At 40.1% G+C, this 26967-nt stretch overlaps 1 protein-coding gene and 1 long non-coding RNA gene across 2 annotated transcripts in view; one reads left to right on the top strand and one right to left on the bottom strand.

Moving 5' to 3' along the window:
- Window positions 1–5384: 5384 nt before the first annotated feature.
- Window positions 5385–8390, top strand: LOC124267263. Its single transcript, XR_006895990.1, has 3 exons — window positions 5385–5631; window positions 7288–7414; window positions 8084–8390. It is a non-coding gene; the product is annotated as an uncharacterized LOC124267263 (long non-coding RNA).
- Window positions 8391–8923: 533 nt separating this feature from the next.
- The window catches only part of LOC124267260, a 219708-nt gene continuing 201664 nt past the window's right edge, over window positions 8924–26967 (bottom strand). Inside the window, 11 exon segments of the mRNA XM_046702172.1 lie at window positions 8924–14032; window positions 14035–14443; window positions 15080–15282; window positions 15989–16162; window positions 18924–19048; window positions 19530–19706; window positions 20556–20664; window positions 22290–22304; window positions 22901–23095; window positions 25345–25500; window positions 26553–26617. Coding sequence (XP_046558128.1) covers window positions 13745–14032; window positions 14035–14443; window positions 15080–15282; window positions 15989–16162; window positions 18924–19048; window positions 19530–19706; window positions 20556–20664; window positions 22290–22304; window positions 22901–23095; window positions 25345–25500; window positions 26553–26617 — 1916 coding nt within the window. The 3' untranslated portion in view covers window positions 8924–13744.

Consider the following 26967-nt stretch of genomic DNA (forward strand, 5'->3'; position numbering starts at 1 on the left):
GATTAGTTATAGGTACAGGAAGACATTTACTTTGAAAAATGCATTGCGTCTAAGGGAAAAATTAAACTTTATAGCTGTTTTTCTACACTTTCTAGTGGGCAATTGTTTTAAGAAGGTATTCTTGTTTCAATAGCTCTAAAATGATCAAAATTAATGTTACAGCTATACTTAAAGCATGAAAAGACTTTGAGATGGTTTATTGTAGTCTGGGTGCTGGGGATTTTTCATGCCCTGACCCCCCAAGAGGGGGGCCAGGGGGTAAAAATTTGGAAAAATGAGTTTTTTCTTTTTTTCACAAAATACATTCTAATAACTGCCCTTTATTAGGAACAATGAAAATATCTAACATTTATTATTTAGTTAGAGGCACAGGAAGACTTTAAATTTGAAAAATGCATTGTGTCTAAGGGGAAATCAGACTTGAATGCTGTTTTTCTACACTGTCTAGTTGGCAGTTGGTTAAAGAACGTATTATTTCTTCAATTGCTCTAAAATGATCAAAATTAATGTTACAGCTATACTTAAAGCATGGTGGTTTATTCTCACTTTGGCTTTTTATAACATTGAGTTACCATTACTTATATTTATGTACCTTTATGCCAAATCATCATAGATTGTGTCCAGAAGACTCTCAATCTCAACTTCGTCTGAATCCTCCATTCTACTCAAATCTAAGTTCTTGCTGGATATTATGTCTGTCAACTCTTGTGGAAGGATGTTGCCTATGGTCCATTGACATTTCAGAGCATTTACTCCCCCTTTCAGCCACCCTTAGCCCACAGGGTGAGCAACACTAGGGTGATTCTTGTCAGCATTGACCAAGATCAAGGCCTGGTGATCGCACGCTGCATGTGCATGTGTAGGGAGTCTCTGCAAGGTGGAAGGAGTCTCATGTCTACATCATCATAGCTTGTCATAGTCTGTCCTCCCTTGGGTTTTAACTTCTTCATGAAGATTTGGTAGCGAGCCTCACTTACATTGTTTGTGACTTGACCATATATATGACAGACAAAGGAGTCCAAAGACCTCAACAAGTCAGTAGCTATCTCATCAGAAAGTCCTATCTTGGATAAAGCATTCACAAATTCAGGGTGAGATTCGAGAAGCTCAATGGGGAGAACTTTGCCGCATTTGACAAAGGCACTGGTGGTATCACGTCCTGTAAATGCATGAAGGGCTGGCTGGACATTGCACAGAGTGGACCCTTTCAGATTGATGATACTTTGTACATCCAGAAGTCTTCGTTTGTCACCAGTGCCTTTGTCAAATAGAACAGAAGTTTTCACCGTTTGAACAACCTTCAGAAGCAGAATCAACACATCTGTATCATCTGATCATATCACAACTTGTGCAGCAGAAGGATGCTGAGCATCAACATGCAAAACGTGAAGAATGATTCTAGTTTCCGCTTCTTCCTGTGATGAACACAAAGCATTCTCTGGAGTGACAGATACTGATTCGCCATCTGTGGTCATCAACAAAAAACACTCTTCACCTTTCATAAAGAAGACTTTTTTTCCACTGAAGTTGAATTGTGTATTTGTCAGTACATCATTCATCAAAGATCAGTTGTATCAATTGCCTTTTGTGCTTGGGATTGGACACAAACGATTTCCAGTCAGATGGGGTTTTATAATTTGGACCCTGAACCAAAAATGAGCTGTTCATCTTCTGTCTCTCTCTAATCACTTGATGGAGTCTTTCTTGTTATGAATCTGTGACAAACTCCACTCTTTCCGAATGTGGAAGCATCACAGAAACCTTCTCAGCTAGCTTCTCAAATGTATCGGGGATGCCAGTGAGGCACTGGAGTAGGGCATTACCATCTACTGTATGCACAGCATCATCAGCGATCAAATCATGCTTCTTTGCATCAGTCTCCAGGTAGTGCAGCAGTTTGGCTTTGTCGATTTTCACTGGATAGCCATCAGCTGTTGCTAAGGCCCATGGAACAGGTGATAATGGGAATGAAGATGTTTTTTCGCCATCAGTGTCATGTTGCTCACTCAAGAGAACCAACTGAGCAAATACATTTCTCTCAACTTTCATTTGGATGAGTCGACTTCAAGGAAAGAAAGTCTTCTCTATGAAAGGTGAAGAGTGTTTTAGTTAATGGTTGATGACCACAGATGACGAATCAGTATCTGTCACTCCAGAGAATGCTTTGTGAATGCTTTCTTCACAGGAAGAAGCGGAAACTAGAATCATTCTTCACGTTTTGCATGTTGATGCTCAGCATCCTTCTGCTGCACAAGTTGTGATATGATCAGATGATACAGATGTGTTGATTCTGCTTCTGAAGGTTGTTCAAACGGTGAAAACTTCTGTTCTATTTGACAAAGGCACTGGTGACAAACGAAGACTTCTGGATGTACAAAGTATCATCAATCTGAAAGGGTCCACTCTGTGCAATGTCCAGCCAGCCCTTCATGCATTTACAGGACGTGATACCACCAGTGCCTTTGTCAAATGCGGCAAAGTTCTCCCCATTGAGCTTCTCGAATCTCACCCTGAATTTGTGAATGCTTTATCCAAGATAGGACTTTCTGATGAGATAGCTACTGACTTGTTGAGGTCTTTGGACTCCTTGCAGAGACTCCCTACACATGCACATGCAGCGTGCGATCACCAGGCCTTGATCTTGGTCAGTGCTGACAAGAATCACCCTAGTGTTGCTCACCCTGTGGGCTAAGGGTGGCTGAAAGGGGGAGTAAATGCTCTGAAATGTCAATGGACCATAGGCAACATCCTTCCACAAGAGTTGACAGACATAATATCCAGCAAGAACTTAGATTTGAGTAGAATTGAGGATTCAGACGAAGTTGAGATTGAATGTCTTCTGGACACAATCTATGATGATTCGGCATAAAGGTACATAAATATAAGTAATGGTAACTCAATGTTATAAAAAGCCAAAGTGAGAATAAACCACCATGCTTTATGTATAGCTGTAACATTAATTTTGATCATTTTAGAGCAATTGAAGAAATAATACGTTCTTTAACCAACTGCCAACTAGACAGTGTAGAAAAACAGCATTCAAGTCTGATTTCCCCTTAGACACAATGCATTTTTCAAATTTAAAGTCTTCCTGTGCCTCTAACTAAATAATAAATGTTAGATATTTTCATTGTTCCTAATAAAGGGCAGTTATTAGAATGTATTTTGTGAAAAAAAGAAAAAAACTCATTTTTCCAAATTTTTACCCCCTGGCCCCCCTCTTGGGGGTCAGGGCATGAAAAATCCCCAGCACTCAGACTACAATAAACCATCTCAAAGTCTTTTCATGCTTTAAGTATAGCTGTAACATTAATTTTGATCATTTTAGAGCTATTGAAACAAGAATACCTTCTTAAAACAATTGCCCACTAGAAAGTGTAGAAAAACAGCTATAAAGTTTAATTTTTCCCTTAGACGCAATGCATTTTTCAAAGTAAATGTCTTCCTGTACCTATAACTTATCAATAAACTTTAAATATTTTTATAGTTCCTGATAGAAAGCAGTTATTAGAATGTATTTTGTGAAAAAAGCAAAAACTAATTTTCCCAAATTTTTCCCACCCTGACCCCCTTTGGGGGGTCACTGCGGGAAAAATCCCCCGCACCCAGCCTGCAAACACCTGGAATTTGAATGTGTATGTTATGACGTGCCGTGTACCTCCCCAGTATAATTGCCCTAAAGGATTATCTTATCTTAGCTGATATCTCTTATCCCCAAGCCCGACCCCAGGTTTTGCTTTTGAGACGACCCCTCCTATCTGTTTCTTTTTATAGTGACAGTGAGACTGCATGGTAGCTACATCCTTAATAGTTTCGGCATAAAAGATATTATTTTTTACGTCAGCTATCGTATATAATGAATCTACATCTAATTTCAAATTGGGCATTTAAAAAGTGTCCTTTGTAATACAATATCGTCGCACACTAATTTGCATAAAGCCATGGGCTGTTCCAAATAAGTCTTTTTGGACTTAGAAAAACCCATTGCTCATTTCTGCACTAATTTTCCCTCAGTAAAGTCCCTTTTCTCCGTTTCCTATCTCTCTACCACTGAGACTGTAGTTAGGCCGAAGTTAGATTAACAGATATTTCACACTTTCACATATCAACTACATAAATTGTAGAGATCAATGAGAAAATACAGTTTTTATCTATTTCCGACAGTACTTTAAGTCCGTTTGGGTTCAAATGAGAATGATGAATGATTAAATAGGGATAAGTGCACAAAACATAAGTAAGACACATGGTCCTGAAACCTCTGTACCCAACTGGATCTGAAATCTGACGGTTTATGATCAATTACGGAAAAAGTTGTTTAAGAAACTGCCATGTAAGTGTTCTATTTTCAAGCTTCACATCGAGGGGTGACAAACGGCTGGTGGAACAGCACCGCCACGCACTTCAGGCGCAACTCAGCACAGCCAGGTGAGATTACCTCTACTATAGTCAGGAAACAGCCGGTGCTGTTCCACCAGCCGTTTGTCACCCCCTGAAGAATGAAAAAAAATAACAACATTACATGATAGTTTCTTAAACAACTTTTTCCATGATTGATCATAAAACATCAGATTTCAGATCCTGTTGGGTACAGAGGTTTCAGGACCATGTGTCTTATTTATGTTTTGGGAACGTATCCCTTTTCCGAGTTATTTAATCATTCATCGTTGAACCCAAACGGACTGTACACCTCCAGTTGTTGCTAATTGGATAGGGGAGATAATCACACAAAAAGACTAGCCACCCTGGGCCAGTTTTCATGACGCAGGTTCGTCTTCCTTGGATTTAACCACATGTTTGCGGGGTATTAATTACTTAAAATGACAACATAATTATTTTATTGTGTCGAGAAATTCACATTAGATTGCATGTTTCCATTCTGCATTTGTGCATGTGACAATATATAAACATATTATACGGATGTGTAAACTACTACTACTACTACTACTACTACTACTACTACTACTACTACTACTACTGGACCGCCTCCATGGTGTAGTGGTTAGAGCGTCCGCCCGGAGAGCGGAAGGTCGCGGGTTCGATCCCCGACCGCGTCATACCAAAAGACGTTAAAATATGGTACTTGTTGGTCCCTGCCTGCGCTCGGCATTAATGGGTACAACAAGGACTGGTCGGCTCGGAGTCAGTATAATGTGTCTGAGTGGGGTATTCATGCTTCACTGCGGCATGGTATCTCAGTGGGCTAGCACTATAAAACCAGCTTAAGTCTGGGCTAGTACAAGCAGCCGCACATACACATACACACGCATGCACGTCGTCATATGAGCGAAATATTCTCAAGCACGACGTTAAACCCAATTTCACCTCACCTTACTACTACTACTACTACTATGGTATTCTAAAAGCTAAAGCCGAAGACTATGGCAGCCCGCCTCTATTCCGGTTGATCGTTATTCAGAATACGTGTATTGGTGTGTCTCGCTGCACAACCACTGCTGGTCCAAGTAAACATTCCCCCACAATACGCGGTCATGTGATGAGCACTGTCCTAGATTCACCCGGCTACAGGGACGACCTACCCACGTCAACAGCTGGAGACTGAAGCTGCTCGAAGTGCAACAGAGGCAGCTGGTCGGGACATAAAAGATCTTAGCGTCATGTAAAACATGTCAGGTATGTCTAATTAACACGAGCCCCGAACGCCCGACATGCTTTTAGTTCTGCACAACACTTGCACAAGCTGAACCCTATTATCTTCCCTTCGGCCCAGTCCTAACTGTACTGGCATACTATGCCACCCAACTGGGGCTCCTCATAATAATTTGAATGTAATTGCTGGTCTATGTCAAAATTTTATACTTTCGCAGAATAAATGGTAAGCATCCATGATCACATTGACACAAGAACAGTACCCGGGTAAGGGGTCACGTACTCTTCTTGTTGCATGGCGCGCATTATACAGTAACATGGTTCACTATCAAATGCGCAAATGGCTACTGGCTCAGTAAATGTCAAAACGGCTTTTCAGTGGAAACGCCAATGCTGGTGATGTTCTATTTCTTTGGCTGCTTGTATGGGGAAACCCCGTTGGGATTACAACCTGAACTGGACCCACTTGTACATCGTGTTTGTAATCACCTGGCAGTTATTTATACATAGTTCATATAGGGATCCCCTACAACCTCTGCTTGTAATTAGCACCTAAATGGATCAGGTGGTCAGACCCGATGGCTTGGTTAATACAATATGTCAACGTATACCAACTGCGTTAAACGATGCTTATGATGTCAATCACTGGAGTGTCTGGTCCAGACTAGATTATGTACAGCAGGGTACGGCGTGAAATTGCAACCACAGTCTATTATCCTAATGTCCTACTAATCTCGTCTAATGACCCATAGCTTCATTTGGAGCTACACTATATATACTGATGAGAGATATGTAATTTCCTGACGTATTCAAACATGTATAAGAAATTAACTCACGGCTAGCAAGTGATTCATTCCCCACGCCCGTGACCTTGTCATCCACAGACACCGGTGAAGATCCGGGTTAGAATTGATCTTCAGTAACCCATGCTTGTCGTAAGAGGTTGACTAACGGGATGGAGTGGTCAGGCTCGCTGACTTGGTTGACACATGTCATCGTATCCCAATTGCGTAGATCGATGCTCATGCTGTTGATCCCTGGATTATCTGGTCCAGGCTCTATTATTTACAGACCGTCGCCATAGAGCTGGAATATTGCGGAGTGCGGCGTAAAACTAAACTCAGTCACTCATCCGCAGAATTTGCTTGGTGCCAATATTTATTGTTAAACCATCACAAAGAAATATGAGAAGTCTCTTCCTTTCTTTTAAATCGGTAGTCTTTCCAATTTGGCACCAACAATGAACACAAAGTATGTTTACTTCATGTGCCAAGCTCGTCTCCTTGCGATAGAATGTATGTATAGCTGTGCCCACACAGGACTGATGCTGACATGGTTCGCTGATCTCCCGATTGTCATGAGTGAGTGAGTTGGGTTTGTAGCCAGTTATATCACGGCGTCTCAGCTTATGGTGGAAAGCCCGAAGCTATGCAGGTCCTGGCCACTTACCACCTTTGTGAAAGACACAAACACGAGTCAGGAACTCAAATCCGCACAACGAACTGCGGATCCCTTGTGTTGTACTTGTTTCACCGCTAGCAATCTGAAGATCGACAGTGCTTTCATTTGGAGCCAATGTGTGCAAGTAAAGTTTTCGTTATTAGTCTCTAAATGTTAAACCTAACGTTTCTAAGAATACTGAGATAATGATTTTTTTAGATTACTTTGGTGACGTTGCAGTGTGTTCCTTGTGCTGTTGAGGATGTGCTGTGGATGGGCCATACTATCGGGGCTGTTGGCCGCCATGTTTATCACGGCAGGTGCCATGAAACTGCTCCCATTCCCAGCAAGTCTACACAGCGGAATGGTAAATATAAATATACTGGCGTGCATTGGTTGCCGATTGAAGTATTGGTCACTTGGTCTCAGCGTCGTATACGACGAAAAAGGGCTGGTGAGTCTCCATTTGACCGACTGGCAGTTTGGCAACTGTGACAGACAAACATGATACAGTTGAATACAAAACTGACGGACAGACAGAATCCATTTGAATACCAACTTTGACGGACATTTGAATACTTAAATACTTAAATGTGACGGACTGACAGGATTGTTCAGATGTTTGAAGGTCGGGCCTTCATGAAGCAAAGTCAAAGACTGACTGACCGAGTATGGTTTTACGCCGTTTTTAGCAATATTCCAGCAATATCACGGCGGGCAAAGTCAAAGAAAAGTATTTTTGTTCGACTTCGTGTGTCTGGAAATTAACCCGTTTAAACACAAGCCTTGGTCACTTGAGGGAATCTGTCTTCCCTTCCATAAGTTTGGTGTGATACTTGGACTCGAAGACTCTTTTATGGATAACGGAGTTCGTGATTTCAATTGTTGCCACGTTTAGGCAGACCTCTCATACTTGACAACGCTAAGAAACAAAACAATGTCATCAGAAATCCTGTAATTCAATTAGTACGAGAGGTTCAGCAGCATCCTTGTGTGATGGTCTAAATTGGATAATGTTATTACTTTTTCTTTTTAGATAGCTGAATTCACATACTACGCAACAATGTTCCCGGGAAATTACATTGGTTGCCCAATCAACGCACTGACCTACATGTATGTTGCCGGGGTGGTGGATTTCAGCCTCGGTTTGGGCTTGATGTTTGGAACACGAAAGGTGAAGGTCGTCTGTACAGTCGGCGTGATGGCTGACATGGCCTTGTTCCTAGCGACAGAAGTAAGCCTTGGAATGTACGAGAAAAGTCTGGTACCCATGGCAACACTAATCATGTCCTTTTGTCTGTATAGACATTTGACAGATAAAATTAAAACAATATAAGAATATATTGCGTCTTATATTACCCCCTCTCTCAGCTTGAAGGAACATTCAGATAAAACATGAAATGGAGTTGCGTTGCGTTGGAGATTATTGAACTAACGTACATGCACGTGCGTGTTCTTGGTGTGGCTGCGAGAACGAGTCCAGCCTAATGCCGGTTACTTAGTCTTGGTGAGGTGATACACCATTCCGTGGTTTAAGATGGATACCCCATTCACATAGCACGTATACTAATTTAGAACCGACACTCCCTTGTTTTACCTCTTAATTCCGAGCGCCATATAGGGTTACAACAAGTAACATTATTTACATATTTGAGTATGACACCACCGGGGATCGACCCCCGACCTTCTGTTCTCTATCCGCAGCCTGCAATGTTTGAACTATCCAACGAATTTGAAAAACACCCGATTTTCTCTTATGACTACTGTAACTTTGGTAACCTGTCTTAAGAAACTACATCACCATGGCAGCAGTAAGAATGTCCACATAGGGTCAAAACCCATCATCCGTTGACATGAATGAACAAGGAAGTGTGCGTTCAGATCTCTGTGTTTTATTCTCCTTGATCCGATCAACAATTGTGGTTTCATAAAGCCTACAAAATAATTATTCCAGAGTAACACGAGTTGGGCACAGGTTATGCAAGTCGGGAAGCATTAGGTCCTGACACTCAACCTTTCAGGCTTAAGTACGGTCATGTTCTATTGGACACATAACCAACGTTAAAACCGTAGAGATGTACAACAAAATTGGTCTAAACCCGACCATAAATCACTTGGTTCATTCATCATGAAACTGTGACGTCCCCAAATAACCGCTCTGATCAGTCACTTCACACAGAATTTCTGTTGCGCATGGGAGTAATTGGATTGGACGACTATAATTAGCTGTGGTGGAACATAGGTCCAGATTATCTATCATAATGCATCGATTATCAGGGAAAACAGCACAAGATACAATGTAGAGGCACACAAGATTCTATGATTCGCTTGTAGCCTGGCTACTTCATGTGAAAAGTTTTGATTGACTGCAGTTCATCCATCTGCCATTTGTCTGAATGTTCCTATAGTCACGAGTGTGGACTGAATGTCTGCCACAACCTGGATAATCCGTACCCTGTGAAATCTGGACTGTAAAACGCAAGTGGAGAACAGCATGAGTAATGATATACTGATGACAATGAGTTCATGTTTCTTGCATGGGGTGTAGAAACAGGTGGTGAAGTCAACCCACTGAGTCCTGGTGATGACGTCACCACTGAGAGACTAAGTGATGATGCAGCTAGTTATGTAGAAGTCACACATCCCGAGATCACCAGACAAAAGACATTAGTCTGTGCTCGATCCCACATACAACTTGTAGGTCAGCTTAACAAACCTGACCTGTGTTTGACTTCCATAACAAATTCTCATACTCTTCAATGAACATGTGAAGTGTAGACACAAGAAAATTGCATTCTTATTTTTGTGTGTTAAATATGGTACATGAATGTGAAACAATAACATCTAATAACCTACAATTTTGATTACGAAAAACAGATTGAATAAACCGTTACAGTTAGCATGGTCAATTAATGGCAACAGACGTGCATCATTGAAGATATCAATGGTTTCCTGCAACCTAAGGGGAGACAACTCAAGACAGAAGAGGTAGAACCTGAGCCTCCAAGTCAGGAGAGTTATCACATGATATGTGGACAGTGCATGGCGCGATCACAGATGCTAGCTACCATACAACTAATTCAAACATTACAGAACAATAATAGTGGTTTTGGAAAAGTGAAAACAGTTTGCATGAAAGTATTACTTGTTTGTTGACCAGGGAAATCATGACATTCATAGCATTTTAGAATAATGTTACCATTTGGACTAAATTGCATGAAAAAAAACATTTAACACACAAAACACATGAACTCTAAATATATAATGTTGAATCAGTTTATAATTTACATAACGCTCATCATATCATGACGTCAACAAAGAAAGCATGTCAACAAAAGAATGCTTCACTGGTGTTAACTTGAAATGCAGAAGACATAACATCAGCGACAGCATTAAATAAAGCCCAAAATAGAGCCATGAGTGGAAAAAGATCTGGCAGCAATAAGGAGAGAATCTTGAAAACTAGATCAATAACCCCATGCCATAATGTGCCAATCTGGTTCAATTCTACTTTCCTAAGGCATACTAATCCATGATGCACGATGTTATTTATTCAGTTTGAATGTGTCAAAACGGCAGACAACTCAGTCAACAGGCAGTCTACTTAGCATAGTGCTGAAGTTTTCCTGTGTAGTAAGGCAAGTTGTAAACGGAGAGTCCCATTGCACAGGCAGCTATTATGACAACAGCAGACACCCAAATGTGAAGAATCAAATCTGACCAGCAACACATTGAACCACCTGGCTGTGCAATGGTACCAATGTTCAACTGAAGATGACACAGTATCAGAGTTTTGTAAGGGGTTAAAGATAGAATTCCATGACTGCATTGGCATTTATAACAAATTATAATTATTATACTTTCCCGTATGTAACGGAAGATTTTCCCCATCCAATACGACCATACTGAATGAAGCTGGAGGCTGAAGGTGTGCTGTGCAACACCACGCTCACAAATATTCCATTGATATGATGGTGGCAAGAGTTACGAAAAACGAAACGCAAAAGTAATTGCATCAGAATAATGACATCCTTTCACCATAACTGTTGACACTATGTTCTTAGTCCTCCCAAAACAAGTAATAAACCTATTGATAAACATACACTCTGTCAAACAGCTGATCTGTAAATTATGAAAAGGTAATATTTCCAAAATACAAATAATGTAATCTTTATTCTGAAATATTTAAGTTTGAAAATAAACATATGGCTGAATTTTTCAGTGTTAATACCCAAGGCATTTCTCCCTTCATTCGTGATCATATAACTTAAATTGTTGAATGGAATCTTGTCAAAATATGCCCCATGTGAATTAGCATTATACATAAAACTTGCAGAGTTTTTGTCCGATGTGACCTTGACATTGTCATCACCTTGAACACTCTGCATGGATTCCAGCTGCCAACTAACGCCACCTTCATGATTGCTTTGATGAGAATAGAAATATTGAATCATAGACTCTTGAAAGGTAATGGATATGAAACAGGTGTAAATACTGATGACACTTGACAATGATAAACTCTTAATTAATAAACAACAAGTATGATTTGATCTCCATTGTCTGAAATCATATCTTGTACAACACCTATAAACTACAACACATTAGTGTCAGAAGGTGACGATTCAGCAACACAGGTGGACAGGAAGGACATGGAAGAAGATTAAATCTAGTATGTGTGTTCATAATAACAAATCTTATTTCACAAACGTGAGTATCAGGTTTAAGCCATTGAAAGCTACTCTAACATCAGCTCTGGCTTAACCATCCAATCAGTGGCTGTGTAACAGAATGTACATATGGTTATGTTACAGTGAATATATACATGCTTGTGATTGGTTGATATATTTGGCCCCTTGAACTATTCTCAACTACAAGTTACAATAAATAAAACATATGACTGAGAACATATTGCACATCCCTTGGCCTTCTAGCCCAAAACACTACATAAAACATGCTTAGGTCAGCAGTTTGTTCTCATACAGAAGGTAAAACTAATGATTGACTAGACGAAGTGCTCACAATGCTGGTATCTGGTGAAATACTTGTACAGGCATATGCGACTGGTCTCAATAGCACTACATAAAATCTCTTAAAAAACACAGTTGCATATCATTGAACAGAAATGCATGGACAATGTATGATCAATTTGACATCACTGGTAGAGTAAGCAATATGGATTTCTTAATCACACAATTTCAATTTCATTTCACAGGAAAACAGAATGGATCTGATGAAATATTTGGATCTCAATTAGGACAGAGAAACTTCATATTTTGACTGATAACTGTTATATTTAAACTATGTGTGATATTTTATATCTTTGTTTGATATTTTATAAAAGTTTTATATATCTTAAAGCATTTCAGTAATGTCAACAAACATTATGAACAAAATGCTTTCACAAACAAATTCCAAGCTGCAACATATTTCAAATTATTCAAAGAAACTATTCTCCTGCAACTATTACTTCACAAAACACAATTACAATAAGTAACCATTTAAAATCACATGCAACACTATCAGCATCAAAATAATCAGCAGGTTATCCTGATGTGTATGTCAAATATATATGGAGAAACAATTCTACCTCTATCAACCATTGTCAGGTAAACAGACACAGATCAAGGGAGAGCGCCATCTGGTGGTAAGTGTAAACAGCTACCTCTTACACCTACTGTAAAGCATGCACAGTGATCAAGTCACATGATCTAGTCACATGATGTGGTCACATGATCTTGTCACGTGATAAAGTCCTGACCTGGTAACGAAATGCAGTTATCATGAAGCATGCACCCAAAGTCAAGAGACCAGATAGAAATCTAAGAAAATCTAGATTCTAACAAAAACTTGAGAAACTCATTTTCACTTGAGATATGTGAAAGGTAATAATCTTGTGGAGGGTATATGTGGTTATTTTACAATGCGGTGTGCTAATACATCGACTGTACAGGGTGTACAGGAAGAATATAACTGTACAGCAATTCTGATAGATACACTGTACACTCGGAACAGCAATAGGAACAGATGTGATATATTACAGTCTGTATATAGTTCTGTACAGTCAGTCATTGAAAGAACATTCATTATCCTTTACAAACTGTCACTATCTGGCCAGCAGAATGGAATAACAGGGATAATGACACATCTGGGATAATATAACATTTATAACCTAATAAATGCATTGTCCACCACAGCACTGACTGGAGACAACATTGCTGAATGATGTATCCAGTCACACCTCCAGGAGTTATACATACCCCTCAGGTACGCCCTCCAAGCCATCAAGCATTTAGCACACACTGATGAGGGGCACCTTGTTTTTATACTCTGAAATGCTTCTAATCATCCTCCAAGGCACACACTGCCCTAACATCACCATTTTTCCCTCTTAAAACCTCTATAAGCTGTCCATAGGAGCCATCCTCCCTGGTCCAGGGAGTGCCCACCTCACAACCGTAAACCACATGCTCAACTAACCAAGCCCCACAACCATCAGAGGTAGGTTATTATCTCACCCGGCGGGCTAGAGCCCGTCGCCCCCTGCTCAGCAGAGAGGGCGGGCTCTGCCTCGCATATCTGCTCACACCTCTCATCTGAAACGGTAAGCAAATCGTCAGCAATTTGTCCTTCAGCAGGCTGTCTGCCACCAGTCAAATGGTGGCCATTTTACCTTGGGTATTCCTACCTACATCTACTGCTAACATTCAGTATCTTTAAATGGCTGTACTCCATACGGTGCTGCAAACACCACAGTCTTTTGATCTCTACGCTTAGGCGAATCACTGCTTGTATTATTACGCTTTGGTGAGTTGCTAGCATCACTGATGGCACTAGTTCTTGATGTAGTGTCATCTTGCGATATGCCCGGCCGTTTTGGACTCTGGTTCTGTGGGCTCTGTGTGCCCTGCCTACTTTCTGACCGAGGCTTCCACACTGGTGACCCAATAGAATTAACAGAGCCTGATGAATAGTTCAGGGGATTGGCGCGCTGGCATACAGCAACTTAGCAGACCCGCTCTGACTAGAACTACTTAGATTAGAGTTTGAGGATGTTGGACTCTTGTTTTGAGCTATCTGTGGCTCAGAAACAGTAGTATAAGCAGCATTGTCGTCCAAACTCGCTTGATTTATATCGCCTATAGTCTTGCTGCGTATTCTGAAAGCTGCTTCATATTCTAGTGCACTAATTTTTTCGTCAAAATCCATAGAGTGTCTTTCAGGATCCTGACCTCTTTTTTTGTTCAACAAGGGAAGCGGGTCAAGTTTTTCGGCAGAGCATGGGCTCAAACTGCGTGGTTTGAGCTGGGCTGGCTTGGTTGGCACCGTCATGCTGCGGACACTCTCCCGTATCGTTTGTCTGATCACCTTCATGAAGTCAGACTTGGCCTCAGATGTACTGAAAACAGACAATGTTTGTCTACTTTTACATAATGTACGCTTATCAGGAAAATCTTTGAAAGTGACTTATAGAAGTGATTGAGCATGGTTTTATAACAGCTCCAGCAAAATCATGGTGGTTGAACTCCAGAAACAGACCTCATGACCACAAATGGCCTCCATGGTACATAGTCATGTTGCTGTAATTGTATATAGCATGTCAGGCAAGGTATCCAGACTGACACGGTTCAGAGTAACAGGGGGCAGTGGGGGGGGTCTTGTTAAAGCTTCCACTCGCCACGCTGAAGACCCGGGTTCGATTCCCCATATGGGTACAATGTGTGAAGCCCACTGCTGGTGTTACCCCGCTGTGATATTGCTGGAATATTGCTAAAGTTGCGTAAAACAATACTCACTCACTCACCCACTCAGATTAACAGGGTTTGACTGTTTAGACTTTATCTATTCATTCAGTTAGACAAGCTGTTAGTAATTAAAATCATTAACACTGAACAGTAACTAATTAGATACTATATCTTCTACACATGGCAAAACTGAGAAATAAGAAAAAGACCTGGAAGATCTAAAGATCTGGGTGATCTTTTCAAGGCATACTGAATAGAAATTTAATTTTTCAATCGTAATCACTACATACCTGTTGCAGAACTGGTAAAGTCTCTCCGGTCGTCCCTCAGAGTCGGACCTGGAATGGATGAGATCCCACCAATAGTGTCGGTCTATGTCGCTGACCTTCCCAACACGCACTTGCACTTCCTGCGTGGGGATGAGAGTGCGGAAGCGCTCCAGCATGTCCATCTGATGATGGTGCTCCAGAAGGGACATCTTGGGAGGGAGGGACTGAAGAAGACAGTCAACATTTTATGTCATCAACAGTAATTTTAACAAAACTAATTACAGTAAAACCAAAAAATGTAGTCTGTAACAGTCGACAGTACATATGAAGTACCGGTCACAATATTGAAGTGGCAAGCACCTTCAGATCAGTAAATATAGCACATGAAACAGCCAGAAAATCACCAGCCTTGCATCTGCTCAGGTTGACTTGTAGCACTGTTGGGGGTCTTGTCACCACTGCACCCTGGGTAACTTAATGTCAACACAAATATAGCCACCCTTGGCAATATGCAGGACAGTCATGGTGTATTTTCACAAAGCATTGGTCAGTTTCAGTTTGGCTGACACATAAACTCTGTAGTTCACCTTCCGTACAATGTGTATGGTAATCAGATCATACTACATGCAGTTCAAATTTCAAGTACCTGTGAAAGTCCGGGTTAGAATATTGATCTTCAGTAACCCATGCTTGTCGCAAGAGTCGACTAACAGGATTGGGTGGTCAGGCTCGCTGACTTGGTTGACAAATGTCATCAGTTCCCAAATGCGCAGATCGATGCTCATGCTGTTGATCACTGGATTGTCTGGTCCAGACTCGATTCACAGACCGCCACCCTATAGCTGGTATAGTGCTGAGTGTGGCGTAAAACTAAACTCACTCACTCTTATTTCAAGCCAGATTACATCTGTTATGGGAGATAACTCTTACCCTTGTCTTCCTCCTCTTGAGCCTCTCTCGGCAAAGGAACACAACTCCAGTCCGGAAGACGAACACAGTGTTCTCAAAGTCTGATGCTTTCTTTGTCTTGCCCAGATAGTCAGTCATGTTGCACCACTCCACCATGCCGTACATCTGCAGCTCTCCCACACTCAGGTCCACCACCTGGGGCACATACAGCTTATATGTAATAGGGAACACTGTCCTACATGTAATAGGGCACATTGTCTTACATGTAATAGGGCACATACAGCTTACATGTAATAGGGCACATACAGCTTATATGTAATAGGGCACATACAGCTTATATGTAATAGGGCACATACAGCTTATATGTAATAGGGCACATACAGCTTATATGTAATAGGGCACATACAGCTTATATGTAATAGGGCACATACAGCTTATATGTAATAGGGCACATACAGCTTATACATGTAATAGGGCACATACAGCTTATATGTAATAGGGCACATACAGCTTATATGTAATAGGGCACATACAGCTTATATGTAATAGGGCACATACAGCTTATATGTAATAGGGCACATACAGCTTATATGTAATAGGGCACATACAGCTTATATGTAATAGGGCACATACAGCTTATATGTAATAGGGCACATACAGCTTATATGTAATATGTACATAGTAATAGGGCACATACAGCTTATATGTAATAGGGCACATACAGCTTATATGTAATAGGGCACATACAGCTTATATGTAATAGGGCACATACAGCTTATATGTAATAGGGCACATACAGCTTATATGTAATAGGGCACATACAGCTTATATGTAATAGGGCACATACAGCATATGTAATAGGGCAGCTTATATGTAATAGGGCACATACAGCTTATATGTAATAGGGCACATACAGCTTATATGTAATAGGGCACATACAGCTTATATGTAATAGGGCACATACAGCTTATATGTAATAGGGCACATACAGCTTATATGTAATAGGGCACATACAGCTTATATGTAATAGGGCACATACAGCTTATATGTAATAGGGCACATCGTCTTCCATGTAATAGGGCACATCGTATGTCTTGCATGTAATTGTCTTGCACGTAATAAGGCACATACAGCTCGATATGATAGGCACATATAGCTAACATGTAATAAGACACATACAGCCAGATATATAATAGCACATCTATGTTGGTATAGTAGGTCACAGCTCGATATATTGGGCACATACAGCATGTAGCGGGGCACATGATATTTAATTCAAACATATGCCAATTGTAACATGTTGAAAACGGGAACATGGCACAGATGGCTAAATATTTTTAAAACTTTTCAAGGACTGAATAAAAATCTCAAGTCTTACAAAACAATATAAAACATACTGAAAACAAGAAATCTGGCCAAATGATTTAAGGGAATATCATTCTGTCCTTTGAACTATTTCCCAAATATTACCAGATGTCTACAGATGGTATGATGGCATTTTTAACACCTAAGACAATCTATGTACATTTGAAGTATGAAAAAACTAATCCAAAGTTTAGCGTTTTCCTAAGTGTGATTATCACTTATCAAGTTGTGTTTTGATAGAGTTAATCTCCATGCCAATGCAGTAAGCAATAAAACTTCCGTACCAGATGGGGTTATGTGAGTACCTCTACAAACTCATTACCAGCAGGTCTTTTACTTCCTCAATGTGTAAAAATCTGTTAACCATCGAAGGTCATGTCAGACGAACTTTGAGTGAACTGTGGCCACCCAATCTAAATGAAAGATGCACGATTCTTCAGCCAATCAGTTATCAGTTTATTATAACAGTACAGCTAAACGTCCTTACCACCCCGATTCAGAGTTTCTATTTTCATCAGGGTGTGGATACCATGGCACACAGCAATGTCTGTGCATGAATTGCATGCTTCCACAACCGTTATTATTGGCATTCAAAACTGTCTGTAGAACATTGTTTCCAAGATATAAAAATCAGAGATACTCCTCTGAATGCTTTGCTCACTTATACTGACAATATAAAAGCCTTTGCACTGATTGGCTGGTGTGAAAGTTCAGCTGACGCCACCTCCTGTCAGGATCCTGAGATCTTCTAACATGGAGGTTCCATTCAGGAGTAAAACTCTGCTTGTAATGAGATCGCATACTCCTAGCACATCACAACAGGCCACAACAATACAACTTCCGAGCAATACAGCCATGACAAAATTCTCTCAACATAAGAACACCATTCTGTACACACAATGATCACCAGTCTCTGAGGTTTAAGTGAGTCAGTTAGTTCAATGATGCTTTAAACACTATTTCAGTTGTATTGTTCACCAGCTTTTTGTCAGAGTCAAGCTGAAAGTCCCATTTGTAGCAATTGTCCATCCTCCTGTGAACTTTTCAAACACTAGCCAAGAATCACATTCAGACAAACCTCGACTCATTGTCTTTGGATCTGGTTTGTATGTTGTTTAACACCGAAGTCATCAATATTTCAGCCATATAACCAAACGTCAAGTGACTCACAAGCATCATTCTGTGCAAGTGTGATTCAGACGACATGATCAACCAAGTCAGCCACCCTTTCATCTCTTTATCTGACAAACATAGGTTGCTAAAGAACTTTTCTAACCTGAATCCTCACAGGGGTGAATCTCATAAGGTAATGGGATACAACAGCTAACTGCAGCACCTTGGACCGATGAGCATGCACTTAAATATTTTAAATCATGACAAGAGACTGTGCTTCGTACTGTCCCACAACTGGCAGACACACCCATTGTTGTCGGGAGGGTAAGGGGATGGTATCTAGGGAGATATCTATTTACATTCAACATCTTATGACAAAAAACATAAAAATCAATGATAACAGCAGGACTGACTATACACAGTGACTGATGACAACACCAAACACGAGTGTGTCAGTTACCCCGCCAACGACCTTCACCTTCTTCGACGGGTGAACTTCCTTGAAGGTCTTAGACAAGTCGTCAAACACGGAGCCATATTCCTCGTAGATCTTCTGCATTTCATTGATGTGTTCTGCTACTGCTTCCATCCCTCGCAGAGCCTCTGTCAAGGTCAAGGTCACACTGTCATCATCACATGACATAATCTATACACAATTAAATGATAACTAAATGTTTCAGAGCAAGCATGTACTGGAAGTATGCCAGCATCAGGGTCCCGTTTCACAAAGTGATCGTAGTGCTACGACAGTCATAAGTCTATGTTAAAGTATGGGAGTTACGATCATCTTAGCTCTACGATCGCTTTGTGAAATGAGACCCAGGAGTTTTACCTGACAGTTTGAGGTGTTCACCAGTGTCAGGGGTTGTGCACCCTACTTCAAGGTGGTGTGTACTTACCTGACAGGGGTTATTGTATGTCATAGACTATGTCATAGACTTTGTGTTAACTGAAAGATGGTGATGTTCATTTGTGTCAGGTGTTACGTACATACCTAAGAGGTGGTGATGTTCGTCAGTGTCTGGCGATGTACAGCTACATGACAGGAAGTGATGTTCGTCAGTGTCAGGTGTTGTGAACTTACCTGACAGGTGGTGATGTTCATCAGTGTCTGGCAGGGTGAGGTGACAGAGTTGCTGCAGCAGCAGGGGGTATTTGAGGATGCGCTGGATGGGCTTGATCAGGTAGGACTCCAGAGTGGCTGAATGCTGCTGTTTGGGGTTGCGTGCTCGCAGGAAGTTCTTCAGGGCTTCATTGGCATCTGTGTACAGGACACAGATATGCACTGAGTGTGTCAGTCAGTATGAGCTTGTGCAGCTTGGCAATATTTTAGGAAAATCATGAAGCCCACTAAGAGAGCAAATGCCCCTAAGATGACACTCTATTTACATGCAATAGTCACAGGGACTATTCACTGTGTACTTGTGAAAAAAACCCTGAGGTATTAATCTCGTATTTATAGGCAGGTAATACCTGCTTAAAAGAAGTTTGTATGCATAACACACTGTAATACATTCATGTTCAGCCAGACCATAGAAAAAGACAAGAACCATACAAATTTATGGAGTTCGGTACATTAATATTTAACTGCAGCGCAAACCTGTTTTGAAATTTTCACAAATATTACAAGGGATACAATATTGAAGCATTCATAAAATCTCCGGTAATCCATCAGCTGTGAGTAACTGAGTGTGGATAAAAACTGACAATATCATGACTGGGAGATTAGTCTCTGTATACTGTTACTGAACCCAGTCTGGATTAACACATAATGAAAGTATACCCTAACTCCTAAGCTGTCCACCATCCTGGTTCATTTAGGTATGGGGGAATCAGTGAGACTAAGGGAGGGTCATGTAATAAATAACACAATGAAAGAAGGGTTCACCAAAATAGGGGACAAACCAAAAGGAAATTTGAACTCGAATCCTGTTTCTGGCCAACCTAAGGGACACAACTCTGAGCACCGAATTAAGCACTATAGATGGCAGCACCACAGGTGCTCACAGTTAAACTTTAACACTAAAGATCATCTATTTATTGTGTGTACCTAAAAGTTGATAAAATCTTTGAAGGGCCTTAACACTCTTTACTGTACCTTGCAACTTACCCAAGTTGAATATTTTCTGAGATCGCGAATGACTGGCACAAAATGAGCTATACACCTTGAAGTGATTGGCATAGTACAGGAACGATCCACCGAGGGAAAATAACACACGCTGAAAATAAACCAAGTCTTGTAAATAAACAACATACTTCTGCAGAGGAATAATTCACACTTCACAGGTTTATATACACTCAGCTCACCCATCACCTGGGAACACACACAGAAGCTTTGAGGTGCAGTTGCTGTTCTCAACCAACAAATCATGGCGTGGTTCAACCCAGTGGGAATCCACATAGTGCTCTGACCAATCAACACTCAGATTATATCGTGGAAAAGGTGCATGGTCTTGTGGTCATCTACACAGACATTGTTTCAATATCAGGGCAACTCTGACAAAATCCAGGTTCCTTTAGACAATGACAGATGGCTCATCTGTATCAAGAACACACGTGATTCCCACTAAGCAGTGATGTGCAGTTACGGTAGATGGAGGGCCATGGTGTGTATAAACATACACAGACAGACAGAATATCCATTTAACATACAATATATTAAACTACACTTCTTCAGTAAAGTAAGGATTCAAATACTTTTAAGTTCCTATCCGTGATTCAAACCCAAACTTTGAGTGAGGCACCTAATCGCCAGCACACAAAGTCAGCCATCTAACCCACTCAGACACCACTGCTTCCACAAAAATGAAAATCGGTCAACTGGTAGTCTAGATCCTAGAGGACTCAAACCCCCCCAAAAGTACTAGAATCGATACTTTACTGAAAAGGTTTAACCCCAAATATAACATATGTTGCACTTGACCAGTTCTGTATTCCATGTATTCCTGGATGAAGGGGTAGAGTAGTGTATACCAACCCATGAAATATCAACAAACAAATAGGATATGAATAAAGGTACTTTCCCTATTGGACATATTCAGTGACAGTTGTTTGTATAGAAAGGTGAAGGGTCATTCAGTTAATGATTAAACAGTATAACTGACCATTGCTATAAAACCCTGCTCCTATGACTTATGTTCCTACAGTGATGATCAATTTGTTATTCATGCTAAACCCAACACATATTACTAAAACTTAATATAGCCAACAAAATCATTAATTTGGTTATCAAAAAGTAGATAGTGTTCCAGCAAGAAGACATGATTGGACAATGAGAGTAACAGTTACAGCTAAAGCTGTGCATGTCTGTGACGACTGCGAGGTCACACCGGACACGCCCGTGGACACGCCATGCATTAACACATGCAACATCACTCCTCATACACAACCCATGCAATTGAGCGTGTCATGAAATTAATGAAATTGGTAAGAAATTCCCAAACGTGAAGTGATACGATGCATTTGTGATGAAGAAATCTGCATCTGCAACAAGCCGTTGAACACAAGACTGTTCATGACAATTCGATATTGAAATGGAAATTTATGTAAATTTTGTGCCTGTCAGTGCAATTCAAGGCTATCATGCCGGCTAAATTGGTTTGTGCTACAACAAGCTGATCTTTGAACTGTTTTGGAAATTGACAAAGCATTCAGTGATATATCAAACAGGTGAGATTTTCAATCCAATTTCATGACCGTTTACTAGATAATACTGCATGTTATGACAACAAGATCTAGATAACATTACTGTGAGAGGAAATTCAACATTAAAGCGTAGAATATTGAAGAATTTGTATAGCCTAGTTGCTGAGTGTCTAAGATTACAACAGAATAGTATACCCACAGCCAAACAGGTATCCTGTGCAAATCAAACAAATAAATCCACTTTACTTCAATGAATTGTATAGCTAACAGTTAAATGATACTCATATGATCAGAATAAGACAAAGTAGAAAGAAAGTACTATTTTCTACACTACTAATTCCTACTTTTGGTATTTCATGCTACTTCATTTCAACTTAAACTTCTACTACAAAAATTCATATAATTTCATTAAAAATATTGCATTCATATATAAGCAAAAAATAAACATGCATTTAAATTTAATTATGTCAAAATATATCCATAAATATTTCCAAATAATGGACCACAAAGAAGTACTTCCATAGCTCCTGTAGTAATGAAGCAGGATTCAGTGAATATGTCTTCATAAGATATTCCTAACCACCTACAGGTAACATTATCTACTCTATTCACTCACTCTTATATAAACACTGAAAAAATATTGTTTGCCCTGAAAAAACTCTTGGAGTATTGTCTAATGTCATCATTTCCTACATATATTGACCTACAGACTTTGGTAGTAAGGTTTCAATGTATTGGTAGCATACTTCAATGGAATAAATGCAAGAAATGAACAAATATGTGTGGAACATGCATGGGTTACAAACTGACCTTGAACTGAGCCGAGTCGCTGGTGTTGAAGAAGTCCTTCTCCTGGTCGATGGCTTCCTCCAGACTGTGCAGGAACTGACCCTGGAACAGCACAATCTCCTGAATGTTCCCAAACAACTGGTCGATCTCGTCTGAGGTCAGGAACGTCTCTTCCTTCAGAGGTTCGAGGTAGCGCTCTGTGAGGCAGTTCAAGTCCTGGAATATACAATTTACCACATGAGATGTTTGCATGATTTCATTTTTCTGCCATTACAAAAGTTATACAAGTATTGTTACAGAAACTAAGACCAGGCATGAGAGTGATTTGCCGCTGCTTGTGACAGTGTCTGTTACATCAAGTGTGTCCCGCTACAGTGGGAGCACACCGACGGTGATCCAGACATTTCACACATGTCTGGGAAGGTGCAGATAAACCAAGGATTCTAATCTGGATTAATCTGGGATTCACACCCCAGGTCTTACAATCCTGGGATGCCAAAGGAATGCAACTTTATATTCATGAAGCTCTCAGATTTTCATTTTTCAAACATATAATATATTCACTTTCAATCTGAATCACTGGTGTTGTGTATGAAGGTCAATGCTCCAGGAAGCACGACAAAAAGTTCAAGGCAGCAAATTGTCTGTTTGGAAGCCAGTCCTTATTGAAGTAATGGCAGCTGACAAAACTGATAAATATGGACATTGCTCACTAGATCACTTGCTAGATCGGCTGGTAGAGACGTGAATATTTCAGGCCACCTTCATAAAGCTGGAATATTGCTGAATGCTAGAGCTAAAACCATGTTTTGTGTAATTGCCCATAGTCGTAGTTAGAATTATCCTTACTTTGACATGAGCCTAATACACAGTAGTGCAAACATTATCATTACCATGTTATAAGCCTGTTACACAGTAGTGCCAACGTTATCATTACTATGATATAAGCCTGTTACACAGTAGTGCCAACATTATCATTACCATGATAAAAGCCTGTTACAAAGTAGTGCCAACATTATCATTACCATGATATAAGCCTGTTACACAGTAGTGCCAACATTATCATTACTATGATATAAGCCTGTTACACAGTAGTGCCAACGTTATCATTACCATGATATAAGCCTGTTACACAGTAGTGCCAACGTTATCATTACCATGATATAAGCCTGTTACACAGTAGTGCAAACGTTATCATTACCATGATATAAGCCTGTTACACAGTAGTGCCAACGTTATCATTACTATGATATAAGCCTGTTACACAGTAGTGCCAACGTTATCATTACCATGATATAAGCCTGTTACACAGTAGTGCCAACGTTATCATTACCATGATATAAGCCTGTTACACAGTAGTGCCAACGTTATCATTACTATGATATAAGCCTGTTACACAGTAGTGCCAACGTTATCATTACTATGATATAAGCCTGTTACATAGTAGTGCAAACGTTATCATTACTATGATATAAGCCTGTTACATAGTAGTGCCAACATTATCATTACTATGATATAAGCCTGTTACACAGTAGTGCCAACGTTATCATTACCATGATATAAGCCTGTTACACAGTAGTGCCAACGTTATCATTACCATGATATAAGCCTGTTACACAGTAGTGCCAACGTTATCATTACTTTGATATAAGCCTGTTACATAGTAGTGCAAACGTTATCATTACTATGATATAAGCCTGTTACACAGTATAAGCCGTATCATACATATACATGATATAATATAAAGCCTGTTACACAGTAGTGCCAACGTTATCATTACTATGATATAAGCCTGTTACACAGTAGTGCAATTACCATGATATAAGCCTGTTACACAGTAGTGCAAACGTTATCATTACTATGATATAAGCCTGTTACATAGTAGTGCCAACATTATCATTACTACTATGATATAAGCCTGTTACACAGTAGTGCTATGATCATTACCATGATATAAGCCTGTTACACAGTAGTGCCAACGTTATCATTACCATGATATAAGCCTGTTACACAGTAGTGCCAACGTTATCATTACTTTGATATAAGCCTGTTACACAGTAGTGCCAACGTTGTCATTACTAATAAGCCTGTTATAGTGCAAAGCGTTATCATTACCATGATATAAGCCTGTTACACAGTAGTGCAAACGTTATCATTACCATGTTATAAGCCTGTTACACAGTAGTGCCAACGTTATCATTACCATGATATAAGCCTGTTACACAGTAGTGCAAACGTTATCATTACTATGATATAAGCCTGTTACACAGTAGTGCAAACGTTATCATTACTATGATATAAGCCTGTTACATAGTAGTGCCAACATTATCATTACTATGATATAAGCCTGTTACACAGTAGTGCCAACGTTATCATTACCATGATATAAGCCTGTTACACAGTAGTGCCAACGTTATCATTACTATGATATAAGCCTGTTTCAGAGTAGCAAACGGATACCTTACCTTGACATACGCCCGTTCCGTCTCAATCAGCTCCATGATGACCTTCCTCATCCGTTGAGCATCACTCATAGGTCGAGCTGACCCAGAGCTGTCCGGTGAGTGTGACCTCAGGGAGGATTCCGAGTTGCGGCAGATGGCGGTCACTTGTTCCGCTCCCTGGACAAACAACAGTGTCATTGACAACTCCAGTTGGCTTTACAACACTAATAATTTAATGTTAGTAAAAACAAGATTTTGAAAAACAATAAAACAAAGTCTTTGACTTGGTCATGTGTATAACACTGAATAATTTAAAGAAAATCACATTTACTGGATGTTTACAGGAGGACTTGTTTCCCATTTCTTGCTCTGCAGACCTACTGTTGAAAAACAGCAGAGAGAAACCAAACTATACTTACTAAACAATACCTATTCCCCAGTAAGTGTCTACTGTAATGAGACCAGGCATATTTTGATGCAAATCACAACAAACCGATAACATGCTCATTCAGTTTATTTGGATCAGTGTAATTCACTGTATTTAGATCCATTGAAAATCTGGTTGGTTTTCAACACTACTGTCATGTATTTCCGATGTTGGGGTGGATGGTCCTGGGTTCCAACAGACAACAATAAGTCCGCCATACGTCTTTAATCTGCCATGATCTTATTACATCATCACACGCCTTGATGACGTCACTTGCCTACGTCATCATTTTTGGGGATGTACTATTTACTTAACAAATATCACAACTACAATGTTTTCATGTAATTTTCTGTCTAAAATTGATATTTTATACTTATCCTGACTCTTGCTAATTATGTTTGTCTCCTTCCTCTTGCGAATGATAGTGGAACACTTGAAATCCCTTGAAGTTCCCTTTTTAAAAAAGCAGACGTAAAATCACTCACCCAAGAGTAGCGTCCCTTTCCTCCCTTTGATGCCCAAAGTTTGAGTGACTTTATGTCAGCTTTTTTAAAAAGGGAACTTCAAGGGATATCAAGTGTTCCACTATCATTCGCAAGAGGAAGGATACAAGCATAATTAGCATGAGTCAGGATAAGGTAAAATAATTGTTTTCAATGTAATTACAGTGCAAATTCAGTCTCAGATTCCAGTCGGACTCCAAGTTGCTTGGGCTGTCTGAGTTGATTTCTACATGATTTTATGAATGGACATGATTACACAAACTGACATTCACATACAGACAAATTGTAAAATATCTTACCCTTAACAAAGCATCAATCTGGTCGGTGCCTTCGTGGGCCTTACCACTACTCAGCTTTCCATTGGCTGAAACAATCACAAGAAACAAGTCACATGCCAGATGTGATCAACGTTAACAGATATCTCAGGAAATTATCTCCCTTTGTCATCGAACAGTGAACCCTCACTGGGAATTAAGTCGTGCTCATGGTGACAATCTCTGTATGAAGTTGTACACAGCGTGGAACTATTTTCATACAGAAACAGTTTAATTAGGCCGGCAGATGTCAAACCATTCTGGGATGATAGAAAGGCATGAATAACTTGGGTGAACCATTCAGGAATGAAACTGGATTTCCTTCTAAAGACTCTCACACCAGTGAACAAGGAAATTGCTTAAATTCAAGTGTACTGAATGGAAAGTTTTGCTCTGTAGC

This window comes from Haliotis rubra, unplaced genomic scaffold, assembly GCF_003918875.1.
Source record: "Haliotis rubra isolate DU_JTF1 unplaced genomic scaffold, ASM391887v1 Scf130, whole genome shotgun sequence".
NCBI lineage: Eukaryota > Metazoa > Mollusca > Gastropoda > Lepetellida > Haliotidae > Haliotis > Haliotis rubra.